Source organism: Centropristis striata, chromosome 3 (genome assembly GCF_030273125.1).
Source record: "Centropristis striata isolate RG_2023a ecotype Rhode Island chromosome 3, C.striata_1.0, whole genome shotgun sequence".
Lineage (NCBI taxonomy): Eukaryota > Metazoa > Chordata > Actinopteri > Perciformes > Serranidae > Centropristis > Centropristis striata.
Genome location: NC_081519.1, coordinates 36,844,568 through 36,858,168, shown reverse-complemented (window position 1 = coordinate 36,858,168; position 13,601 = coordinate 36,844,568). Strand labels below are relative to the sequence as shown.

Sequence of the window (13,601 nt, the reverse complement as noted above, 5' to 3'; positions counted from 1 at the left end):
TCCAATACCAACGGCATGATGACACTAAATAGAAAAATCCGAGGAAATTATGTAGGTAAAATGTAGCATTAGATTCTCTGCCGTCTTTAACTGAGCTTTTATTTTCTAAAGGGAGACACTACAGGTGAATAGGATATTTTTTTAACTTATAGATATCACAATGAAACTCCCCCAGTTTGTTATTTACATCAAGGCGATATGTTTTTGCATTACAGGTTTTCTGAAATGTTATGTTTAGTTATGCCAATGAGGTGTAAACTCATTAAGACAAAATGTTCGTTAAATCACGCTATGAATGGTCTGATCTCTCTTGAAATCCCTTTAGAATATAGTTGGGAATAAAACTGGTAAGTCTGGTGTCTGTAAGTGGAGCTGAAGTTGAGATTTATGGCTCAGAGCATGAGAAAAAAACTCATTTTGAGAAAAAGGCCTTTAAAGATTTCATACATTCTGAATGGAAATGAACTATTTGAAGACAAAATATTGAATCTAATTCATAGCAACAACAATATAGAACATCTAAAACACATAGTAAAGTTTTGGATGTTTTCTTTCCACTGTTCTGAAAGATGTAATAGAATAAAAATAGCCCCAAACCTTAATTGACAAGTGCATGCAAAGAGGATGTTTTTTTCTTCCTGTAGTGTCTCGCATTAAAAGCTACATAACAGTGTGCCTCCAGGTTTTATCGACTATTACTGAAGACACTTCCTGTGTTCCTGTTGGATACCTGTTATTATTATTTCAAAACAAAGCACAGACAGTGGAAAAATAACTTTGAAGCAGCTGGACATGCTTGTACAGCATCAAGTGTGATTAAGTTTTCATTTTGTTCCGAGGCTCAGACTGAATATCAATATTCCAATTGTATAAGGAAGACAGATGGCCGTGACTTAAAGATGACATGAGCTTTTGCGAGCAGGAGCTTGGGCACTGCTTATGTATATTTTGCTGCTCCAAGCCTCTAGCATTAGTCTTGGCAGCGGCGGCAGAGAATGGCTTTGTATCGAGTCTCAGAAGACCAATGTGTAACCGTTAAAGTCTGTCGCTCATTGTCGAAGCCCTCGTGCTGAATTCCAGCCGCATCCCTGAGCTCTTTAATTGAAAATAGTGAGAAAAGCCTAGCACTTAGAGGACGATGCCGAGTGACAAGCGGGGAGGAAAGGCGGCAGGAAACAGACATTCCACTTCATCCCGGAGCCAACGCTCAAAGGAACTTAAATCTCTTGAATCCAGCCTGCCATCGCCGTGATAAGCACTTCCAGGTCCCTGCGTATGTGAGAGAAATGTGTTTGCGCAAGTATAGGTTTGAGTCACCGTGTCATTGTGATGTTTCCCTGATCTCAGTATCAAAGAGGCCCATCTGCTTCATTTAAAATCTATACAGCAGAGAGTGCTGTAGCGAACGAAGCTGTCAGCTGTATTGATTTTCCCTTTATCCCCATCATCATTTATTTATTAATTTATCTATTCACTTTCCCATTCCTCCCTGCAGTAAATAAGACTCCTGTGGGGCTCATGTATTGTCACCCACCGCTCTACTCAGGAAGTCCATCTTCTTTATCCTTTCACTCCTCAATGCAGCTATTGTGAACTCCTAAAAGACCACAATGTGGCTGTCAACCCTCGGAGTCCACGGACGTAACAAATGAATAAGCAATAACTCTTGAGAAATGCCTCCTTCCTGCTCGAATAAGAATCCAAGTTTGTATATTTCCTCATGTTTATTCCACTCTTTTCTTTCTTTCTTGTTTTCCACTCACTCTCCAATATGATCCGACGCTGTGAAGCTTTTTCTTCATTTGATAACTACCAACTGCTGCTGGGTAGATCATGCAGACCAATGCGTGCATACAAATCATCATCCCTGTTGTAAATGTCCTAACCTCTTCTTGTCAACAGACGAGACATCGTTTGAAGCTGGGATCAAGGTTCAGATTCACACCCAGGAAGAGCCGCCGTTCATAGACCAGCTGGGCTTTGGAGTGGCGCCGGGGTTCCAGACCTTTGTCTCCTGTCAGGAACAACGGGTACGTCTTGGGAAATGAAATCTAACTAAAAATAGAAAGGAGTGGCTGTCTGTCTGTCTGTCTGCTGTCTGTTTGTCTACCTGTCTGTCTTTATATACAGTATGTATTGATGTCTTTCAGTGTACTCAAGAAGCATTCCTCTGATCATCTTCACACTGTGGGCGTATTGCTAAGAACCCAAGGAAATGCAGTGTCGAGTGCAAGCTCTTGAGATCTACAGGGCATTTATTATTAATAATTTATTGGTAGTGCATTATGTTCACACTGTGTAGTGTATTCAGAGAGCAGCTCTGTCTCTGTCGCTTGCTACATTCAAGAACAGATGAAGTAAAAGATATTTAATTGTAGAAAACCCAAACATTTCTGTGATTGTAACTTTCAGAATGGACACTTTTGTTTACTACAAAAAGCTAATTCTTAGTTTGCTTTTTGCAGTTTGTGTAACAGAACTTTGTGTTTTTTTTTCTTTTTCTTACCTTCCTCATTTATCATCTTACAACCCCTCAGATTTATCTTTTGGAGGAGCCCAACACCCGGGGTTGGGGACCATTAAAAGTAGCTCCACCTCAACAGTAAAAGGATACTTTCACTGTGTTGCATCAGTATTAGCAGTCCAATAATGTCGTATATAATAGTCAGTCATGAGTAGGCGTGGGACTTAATAAAGATGTGATGTCGCCATAATCCTGGCCAAAATAATTGAGATTCACAACAGTAATCCAAAATCATCAAAATTCTGCTTAAAATGGAGCTAAAACATAGTTAAGAAGATGGATTTTCTCTTCAAAAAAATAAACTAAACAATTTTGGGGTTTCTAGTCAAGATATTTTATTACCCTTGATTAACATCTTATTTCAAGTAATCTTAACAAGAAAATTTCACTTGTTCTATTAGGAGATTTTTTTGTACTTATTACAAACATAAAAAAGTGTTCATTTATTTATTTTTGAATTGGCATTTTTCTAGTTTTCCTGAAAAGAAGCTAGTCTCAAATAGCTAGCTGTCAAAAAACAGCACATATACTCCAGCACTGTAAGGATACACAACTATGACCCTGTTTACACTTTTAAATTAAGTAGTGTATTTTATAGTGTAAATGCCAATGCGTCCTGATGCTATGCGTTTTGATGACAGAGCGGCAACGGTCGTAAAAAGGAGAGAGGAGCACTGATGTATGTGGTGGGCTTGCAAGTGAAACCAGATGGCAAATCTCAATTTGGGCAGAAGATTCAGTCCAAAGAAAACTTTATGAGGGTTTTGACTCAAGTTGTTGTTCTTATCCGATGTAGTAAATGTGAGTGGGAAAAATTCACATTCTAGCAGAAATGGTATGGGTACATGGTCGCCCATAAAGTTGGAATAAAATATTTTTTCTTCTTTCCATGAAATGTGATTTATTATTGACAGATAAAATGTATATCTTCTGAAAACTTTCACTATTACTAATGAAAATGAAACCACAATTAACAGAGGATTGTGTCTAAAAGCAAAATTATTCCAACTTTATGGGCGACCGTGTAGTAATGAAATCCAAACACAAGTGGTCAGCTGGACACCCCAGAAGACGCCTGATAGACACGAGTGTAAATGTGTCTCATCTGTCCTCTGATCGCCCAAGACAAGTTTTAAAACCAAGACTAAACAGGCTCTATATCATGGTTGGTGTATTGCTCAGGAAGTGTTAGGAGTGTGAAGTTGTTTGTATGAGCAGTTCTCCAGAAAGCTGTAAGCAATAACGCAGCAGGCCAAGCAATCATGAATAGGGAAATTAGCTAAATTGTTTTTTGTGCTAGGCTGTAAAGATGTTTATTTCTACTGTAAATATGATAATTTTAATATGAGGGTCTTTAGGGACTGACTCACTTTTTGAGTCAGCCTTAGGTAGATATTCGCTGTTTTTGTCACCTCCTACGTTGGCTTCATTACTCAGTGCCGGAGAAAGCTGCTTGATTCTTTCTTGTTCCATAATGTCTGATTATGTGGGCGTGACGAACCCTTTAGACACACATTTATACCTACAACAACAGATACTTCTAACCTTTCCTGATAGTGAAGTGTGCACTACAAACTGAAGCATTTTCATGATTGCCTCAGTCCAATCCTTTTGTCTTACTGTTTAACCGTACTTGGCTCTGATTTTCTTTTTTGACTGGCGGTGTCAGCTGCTAAGATCCTTTGAGTGATTCTCTCTGGCACCCACAAACACCGAAAGATGGCATTTTTCTTTTGTTTGTCTCCAGCTAACACTGTGATGTAACCATGACGTCAACACTAAAAGCGTCTCTACAGTATAATCAGTGATGTATTCTGGGATCATTGTAGGTGTTTCCGGGCTCTCAACCTCAGACATCCTTTGTGGCCCGAGTGACCCTGCCAGGGTTGATCAAACACTGGCTCATGTCCCAGCACCACTCACACTCTCCTGCTTACTCCCCTTGATCTGCAACCATCTGGACGATCTCCGTGCTGCCTCTGAGGCACTCCTGATGCCTCTGCCCTTGTCCGCCCCCGTCACTCCCATCAGACTGAGAGCTTTTACTGAACATTCACAGGCCAGACAGTATCTCAATCATTTGAAATTTAAACAGTGAGCGCAAGCTGTTCGGTTAGCGAGCTTATCAGAAACCCTCTGACAACACAGCGGAGTGCTGAGAGTGGGTTTAACAATGTCAAGGCAAACGGGACACATTCTGAATGTATTTACAGCTCCGCTAAGGGATATTTTTATGTGAATTTTGAATATAATGACTCCCTGTTATCTGAAGGTGGAAAACCACTGAGAAATATCACCTATCTCTCTGCTCTTCACAGATTTTAACCCTTTAGTCCACACAGACTGCATGCACCATTTTCTTTCTTCCTACACTGAATACATTTACATTTAATGCTACTTTATACTGAAACCTCACAACACATTGTCGTTTTTACTCTACTGCATTTGTCTGACAGCTGTAGTTACTTTTCATTTTATGCAAAAAAAAAAATATTTTTCAGCTTATAAAACACAGGACTTAGATTTAACCAGTCTATGATTGCTAGCAGCAAAATTGATTTCCAAGATAAACTTCTGACATTGTTTCATTTAAATGAAAGAATGCCATATTGTTTGGGGTCCAAAGAGGTAAAATTATCTCCAAAGATTACAAAAATAAATTAAATAATTAATACAAAGGTTTATAAGGCAAGGCAAGTTTATTGATCTAGCTCATTTCAGCAAGAAGGCAATTAAAAAGTGCTTCATACAATACATCAAAAGCATCATGACAAAGGGCAGAAAAACCCTTTTTTTTTTCAAAGATAACTTTTTAAAGACAATTAAAAAAGAGAGAAAGAAAGAAATAGATAAGGCTAAATTATAATAAAAGTTATATATAAAAATAGATAAGATATATAAAGAAGGAGTTATATGATTATCAAACTTATAAAAAATAATTTCCTTAAAGTGTAAACAGGTGATTATTTAATCATGGAACAGGACTTTGTTTTGCCCCATTAATCATCTTACGATCCCTCAGATTTATCTTGTGACCCTTTGGAGGAGCCCAACACCAGGGGTTGGGAACCATTAAAACTAGCTCCACCTCAACAGTAAAATGATACTTTCACGGTGTTGCATCAGTATTAGCAATCCAATAATGTCGTAGATATTAGTCAGTCATGTGTAGGCGTTGGACTTAATAAAAATTATATGTCACCATAATCCTTGCCAAAATTATTGAGACTCACAAAAGTTTTAAAATACTTATCAAAATATGCTTAAAATGGAACTAAAACATAGTTAAGATTTTCTGTAAAATAAATATAAAATAAATAATGTAATTATATAAATTAATGTAAGAGGAAAAAATGTGGTAAACTGCAGTCTATTCTCTGGAGACTGCAGCAGAAAAATCAGCTCTGACAAGAAAAAAAGTCAGGCAAAAGTTAGCACACAGTGGTAACGTTCAACTCACTTGTGACAATATTCATGATTATCCCCATAATAAAAAATTCACCACAGTCAACTTGTGAGTTTAAAAATATATTCACATGTCCTCCCGTAGAGGACATTTTTCTGCAGAAAGTCTACTGTTACTTTTGGTACCTTAAGCAAATTCTGTTGACAGTACTTATGTACATTTACAAGAAAGTTTTTGAATACAGAAATTCTTACATGTGAGGAAGTATTTTTACACTGCTGTAATGATACTTTTACCTTAGTAAAATAGCTGAATACTTGAAAATATGTCCTATATCTGGGTATTCTCAGTCCACACTGTGCATGTGCCTCAGTGATTGAGCCACCCAGGAGAGTAACATATTTGTCACCTGCCCTGTTCAAGGCCTTTGTTGGACCCTTGGGAGTTGAAATGAGGCAGCCCACATGGTAAGCACTGCACTCTCAGCACTATGCTGTGTTTTTGAAGGACAAATGCTTTTCTGCCTTCACACAAAAGAGGTACAAAAAAAATCATTTTGGCTGAGAGTCAATCCCAGTATTTCACGCTGAAGGCAAAAAGTCTGCCACAGACCCATCAATAATATGACAGTTGTTAAGGACGGTTACTTTTTACGTTGAAAAAGCTGTTTTGTAAGATGAAAATTGAAGGCTGAGTCTTAATCTACCACATATTTATCAATCTTGGAACCTATCAACTATCAGTGTGATGATGATTTAGCCTCTGGGGGCAAAGGGCTGATATTTCTGGTGTAGTCAGCGGATATCCAGATAATAGATATCCAGCCGAGACTTCGTCTTTCATGTGCCACTCGTATCTTAAAGTTTGATTAGCAACTTGAGACATGACAACAATTATTCTACATGTGAATGCAGATAAAGCTACATTTTTGTCAGATGATAGCCAATGCATTCTGTCTCTTTTGCTTTCCACATGTACTGTTTACTTGCATGCAGCCAAAGCCGGCTAAAATGTGATCAGTTAATACTTCTCTGACTGCAAACAGAAACCAGAACCCTTCCGATATACTAAAATCTTTTTCCCATTCTCGCCTGATTCTGCATTCATATGCAAATATCTGTTTATAGAGATTACATATTTCCCAATCCCACAGTGCAACTGAAGTGACTGCATATGCTTGTGTGTCCCTTGGAGACAATGGGCCCTGATGTAGTTATCGCAGGTACAAACTTGGGGTGTTAAAATTATTATAGAAACAAAAACTTTTCTCTTCTGACATTCTTTTTTTTTTTTTTGTTCAGTGAAATGAAGTGTATGTAGGTTATTCGTCTGAACTGTGAATAATTGTGCTGGTGCGATGGCAGACAAATCATATACTCTTGCCCCTAATATGCTACAGAACCATGCATAATGAATGGAGGATAGAAAGGGGTGGATTTGGGAGTGATCTCAGTCCCTCCACGTCCACACTACCAGTGAGTGTGTTCCAGTGTTGGCGGGCTGCAGCAGGATTTTGCATGCTGCCAATGTCGCGTCTGCAGGAAACTGTCCCTCTTTGTTTTTCTCTTTTTCTCACCAGCTCTCTTACTTTTTTTCATCTACAACAGCCATTACAATTCCTCTAATACAATTCCTCTATCTTTAATATGATTCCCCCTCTCGCTCTGTCTCTCTGTTTATTTATTTCATTGGCTGGGCAGGCTCACTCTTCATTAATCTAATGCAGTTTGCTCACATTCATTCAACTGCCTGCTTCAGCAGTCCTGTAGTGTAAAACTATCTGGGTCTTTACAGTCGGCCAAACTGTCACTCACCATGAGTCCACAAAAGAAAAATCTGCAATTTCTATCTATTTAACATAAAAAAGCAAAAAGAACAGAATGCTTTGCCTCTGTTGCTGTCCGCAAAGTCTTGCTGACTCTGGCCTCTCCTCTTCTTTCTACCTCTTACCCTTTTCCTCTTCGCTCTCTCACTCAGTTAACGACAGGGAGGGAATTGAGGTCACAATCTTAAGATGATTTCTCTTCTTCTTCATGGTCGTTAAACAGCACGCTAACATGTCTTCAAATCTCTTACGCCAGTTTCACTTTTGTCCACATTCGTTTGCAGAATCAAGCTTTTGCAGAGGTTTAACCAATGGGAAGTAATGTTGCCAAAAGGTGGTTTAAGGATGGCTCAGTAGAGCTTTTGAAAATGTATTGAAATTGAAATTGCAGTACTCTGAGCATAAGAGAGCCATTACCCAGACACATTGCTCCTCCAATGGATCTAGCCCACGTGATGAGGTGAATAAATACACAAGCACCTAGTATTGATTACCACATTTTACCCGGCTCTCACGGTTTTTATGTTCTGCTTGACTTTGTGAAACGTCCTTGATGTGAAAATCAGCAGAGGACTCATTATAATCTCATGATTAAAGTCCAGTCAGGGCTGTCTGATTTACTCAAGTGTGCTCTACTGTACGTGCATGTCTGTGTTAACGTTGCACTGTATGTGCATGTTGAACATCACCTCGGGTTATTAGTAACCAAATCCAGTGTGCGACACATATGGTTGCCTCTCGCGCTCCAGCACAAATTGTAGAAAGTAGGTCCCTAAATCATAACAGTGGCCTTTAATTTATTGCTGTGTGAGCACTCAGTGATGCACCGTTTGAACTGATGAGACGGAAACACGCAGAGGCCTTTTTTAAGCTTCCTACTTCCTTAATGCATGGGATTTTGTCCTTTCATCAAGGCAGCTGAAATCTAAATGAATATTGCTACTTTCATGTGATATACAGTCATGGAAAAAAATATTAGACCACCCTTGTTTTCTTTAATTTCTTGTTCATTAATGCCTGGTACAACTAAAGGTACATTTGTTTGGACAAATATAATGATAACAACCAAAATGGGGTTTTTTTATAATGATTTTTGTTATTATCAAGAAAACCATGTCGTACCAGCTCTTAAATGTTATGCTATGTTTGTTTTTATCATTATATTTGTCCAAACAAATGTACTTTTAGTTGTACCAGGCATTAAAATGAACAAGAAATTAAAGAAAACAAGGGTTTTCTAATAATGTTTTCCATGACTGTATCACTTTGTTGGAGTGATTGCCTTTTTCTACATGAGTAGTGTGGTGCAACTGCAGGTATAAACAAGAGTCATTTGGGATTGTTTTGCAGGAGGAGGGTTATATTTTTACAGTTGTCCTACTTTCTATATCCCAATTTAAAATCTTTATTTTATTGTCTATTGCTTCTGTTTGCCTCTCATTTTGATTCTGCAATGCTCAGTTGCACAGATGATGGAGGCCAGCAACTAGTAGCGATAAGATGGTATGAAAAATTCATTTCACGATTATGATAGTTGTCAGTATTATTGCAGAATTATGCTCCAATTATGCCGAAAATGTTCAAAAAGTACTGATAAACACACTTTCAGCAAGTCAGTTTTTATATTGAAAACCATGAAATAGCACTGTGCTTTTTTGTTTGCATAAACATTGAAATAATGGCAGCCAATATATGAAAACCATATTAAATGTGCACTAACATTAAAGCGTGCATAAGCAGCTTGTGTTTGAAATGCTTGCTCGAGTGTCTGCATCACTGTAGATGAGGACGAGTTTCCCTCAGCACTCTTACAAAAACCAAAATACAGCCACACTTCAGACTCAGTCCTTTTAGAAGGCTGGAAAATCTCCAGAGTGCAGCCTTCTGCCATATTTTCATTGATGCAAAACAAACCCACGTTGCATGCTTCAACCTCCCACCTACTCCTGAGACACTGCTGCTAACTTTGGTTGATGCTGGACAGGATGAAAAGTGACTTTTTCTTAGTGGGTATCAAACATGGTCTGAATGATTTCTATAATTTGAAATGGTAATACCATCTTTGTTTAATGTGCTGGTTTTTAACCTGGACTTTGATGATGGTTTATTGTTTTTTCTGGATGCATGCTGTCTAAAAGGGCCTGTTTCTGTTTCATTTCATGTTAAAATGTGTTAAAATGTTAAAATGACAATTAAAACTGGACCAAAATTATTTCCCACATGTAGAGCTGAAACAATTAGTCACTCAATTAGTCGAACTTAATCATTTAAAGTAATACTTTGGGCAACAGTGCCACAAATTCACTGGGATCATCTTCTCATACAGTATGTGTTCAGTATGTAATATTTTCTTGGTAAGAACTAGACTTTTTCAGTCTTCCTTTATAGTTAACTGAATACCTCTGGGGGTTTTCTGACTGTTGGTTTTACAAAACAAGCAAGCAGAATATGTCAACACGCCCTCGGGAAATTGTGAGAGGACTTTTTCATCAGTTTCTTTTTACTCCAATTTTTACAACAATTATTAAAGAAAATATAATCTGCAGATTAATCCATTAAGAAAATAACTGTTAACTGTTAGTTGCAGGCGTGTGCAGTGAGGTGACACTCTCTTTAGGCTGTGCTAAATATGCTAGTGTGCAATAAAGTATAATAATTAAAATAAGAAGAAATTGGAAAAATAAAAGGATATTACAGTGGAAATTGGAGAGCGCAGACCTCCACCAAGACCAATGGTGCATTAACATGTTTGTTGGGAAGTCGTTCATGAGCTTTGAGCCATAAACAACATGGACGCTACAAAAATTGTGTTGTATTTTATTGCTCAGAGCATTTAAACTACATGTTGATAGCTGTTTTTGTATTTAAATGGTGATAAAGAGCAAAGGAAACGGATCAACGATGAAATATGACCAGGAAACTAATTTTTCTGATTATTCTGATGAATGCAGCATAAATGCCCTGACTCACAATGTTAATGAAAGTGAAAATTAATTTGTGTATCTGCCCTGTGATTTGGATATGTTTCAAAACTTAATGGATTCTTCCTTGGCCCGTGCTACAGCCTTCCACCAAGTTTCATGAAAACTGGGCCAGTATAATTTGTAAGCTGACAGACAGACAGACTAACTGCATCGAAAACACACTTTGCAGAGGTAAAGATGAAAATTTGTAGGTAAATATTATTGAAAGTGTATTTAGGCATGGTGTAGATTTCAGGATAACTGTCACAGTTGTAAGGTAAACCACACCTTAAAATGTAATTCATGCTGTGTTTAAAAGAGTCACAGAAGCTAGTGGCTGTGTCCAAAATCACATTCTAACATACTATGCATAAATATGATATAAAAATATTTGTACATGTGAGAAATGCCTGGAAGTATACTACATTAGCAAGAATTTGCTATTCAGAGTGAACTTACTGTACATACCTAAACATAAGCAATATGTGTGTATGGCTGTGAAGACCTGCTAGAACAGCATCACCTCCTTACTAATACGTTTGACACAGACATGGACCCCATTGCTATTCACTGCTTTGAGAAGTATTTGAGAAAAAAGCAGTAGCTGAGTGCACTGCTGTGTATGAGACATTGTTCTGGAAACCAAGAAGAAAAAAATTCCCATGTCTTCAGATTGTAAAATGGCAGAGATTTTAAACCAGGCTTAACACGTTTAATATGTAATTTTATTAGGTTTTAATATTTTAGGTGAGGAAGTAACCTTTTAGACATCTAATATGTGATCAGTTTATCAGGCCCTATAAAGTCTTGCTTGGAAAATCTGCTGCAAAGTTTTTCAGAGAGCTGCTGGCCGGGTCAATTGTCCGTTTAGTAGGCATTATGCAGTTCATACTGAGTGAGTTTGTAGTAGGCAGTGCGATTGTTCAGAGGACAGAGTTCTCCATCCTGATCGCCTGAGGAAATAATGTTTCTCTGAGTCTGTGTGTGTGTGTGAGTGGTGGAGATGTCTATATGTCCACATACAGTGAAATACAGTATAGGCTGCATAGCAGTGATAGAAAACATACTTTTTGGTGGATCAAAAGAGAAAGAAAATGGCAACAAAAGTCCAGCGGCAAAGCTGTTTAAAGCATAAACTCCAAAAACACAGCTCTACTACACATCTGATACCATTCAGATCCTGCACGGAGAGTGGGCAGTACAATGAAAGCATGGGGGGGAGACTGGGAATAGGAGAAGCGTAGGAGAGAAGCCTTCACAATAAGCACCACTGTACACTTGTATTCACCATCGAGTAGAAACCATATTCATTTTCTGTGCCAAATACAATAAATGTGTAATGGCTTCTAATATAGATGTATTGACAGAAAGTACAAGGTCAACTGAGCAGGGCATTGCATTAACGGAGCGCAGGAAATGATGTTCAACAGACAATATGCTCTATAAATAAAGTGGTTCTGCACTGTTGCTTCCCTCTCTTAGCTGACATACCTGCCTCCTCCGTGGGGGGACTGCAAGGCCACGCCGATGGACTCGGACTTCTTCAACACTTACAGCATCACAGCCTGTCGGATCGACTGCGAGACACGATACTTGGTGGAGAACTGCAACTGCAGGATGGTCCACATGCCTGGTAGGACCCAGAATGTCATTACTGCATATAAATCATGTTTATGTGCATTTATTCATACAGATGAAGATGTTAGAGTGTCTGTTGTTGTTGTTGTTGTTGGAAGTGGTTTCATTTGAAATCATGGTGACCAAAACTATTCTTAAGGAACAAACAGCTTTCTCGCCAGCGATTGCAGATGCATCAGATACCTTCACACTCCAGTGAATCGGAAAACTCAACTATTTTCACTTTGTGTTTGTGCAGTGATTACAGCTGGCGTTCACTGCCTACCTCCTCTACTTGATCACCGTGTGACATCTCAGATGGCAAATTGAAAAGGAGTTTGGCACAGGGGAAACATTCGAATCTGGCCTCCGTTAACCCGCACTCACCTGTCCAATAATTGTTAATGTCTCTCTCTTCAATCAGGGTCACTTTCAGCTCCGTGTTTGCACATCCAGAGAGAGCCAGAATATCTGTCTGTGTAATAATCAGGATTAGCTGCTATCTTATAGTGATTGTGCAGTTGATTAATGTGAGTCTACAGAGAACTCCCCAGCTAAAAGCCCCTGCTCCTATTCATCTCTGCTATCTTCCTGTCATTAGAGCGATTTTTAAAGAGTATGGAGCAAAATGCAGCGAATAATTGCATCTGGGAAATAATTTCCTCTACATCTAGGACATGTCTTTTTTTCCTCCCTGTGTTGAGGGAGAGGGATGGCTCAACTGTCACTGGCGAGAAAGATGGAGATGGTGACACAGACAAGGGTGACACAGACTGAAAGAGGTGACGAGAGGCGGATAAAGGACAAAAGTTAATGAAATCAATTACGAGATGTGATCACATTTGGGACGAATATCCAGTCGTGATAAGGACGGTAATGACAGACTGAGACAAAATTAATTACGAGCCCAGAACTCGTCATCCTTTGTGTTTCTTCGAAAACCTTGGTCTTTCTTTTCTCCTTGTTTTTTGTGCACACTGAGAACATTGTGTTTCTTTTCTGCCTGTCCTTAGGAGATGCCCCATACTGCACCCCGGAGCAGTACAAGGAGTGTGCAGATCCTGCCTTGGGTAAGGAGATAACCCAGCATGCTGTGTGTGTGTGTGTGTGTGTGTGTGTGTGTGTGTGTGTGTGTGTGTGTGTGCACTATTCAATGTGTATGTCCCACTGTTCAGAGCCCCTGATCCATGCTGATAACAGATAATAGTCTTCCTTCAGCCTGATGGTAGCCATTCTCCAACAGTAAACCTCAGGCCTGGCACTGAG

At 38.8% G+C, this 13,601-nt stretch overlaps 1 protein-coding gene across 2 annotated transcripts in view; it reads left to right on the top strand.

Annotated features, from left to right (window-relative positions):
• Positions 1-13,601, top strand: part of asic1b (acid-sensing (proton-gated) ion channel 1b) — a 189,558-nt gene that overhangs the window by 165,625 nt on the left and 10,332 nt on the right. For both annotated transcript variants that reach the window (XM_059328993.1, XM_059328992.1), the window contains 3 exons: positions 1,903-2,030; positions 12,201-12,351; positions 13,349-13,405. In XM_059328993.1, the coding sequence (XP_059184976.1) occupies positions 1,903-2,030; positions 12,201-12,351; positions 13,349-13,405 (336 nt within the window). The remainder of the gene's footprint in view (positions 1-1,902; positions 2,031-12,200; positions 12,352-13,348; positions 13,406-13,601) is intronic.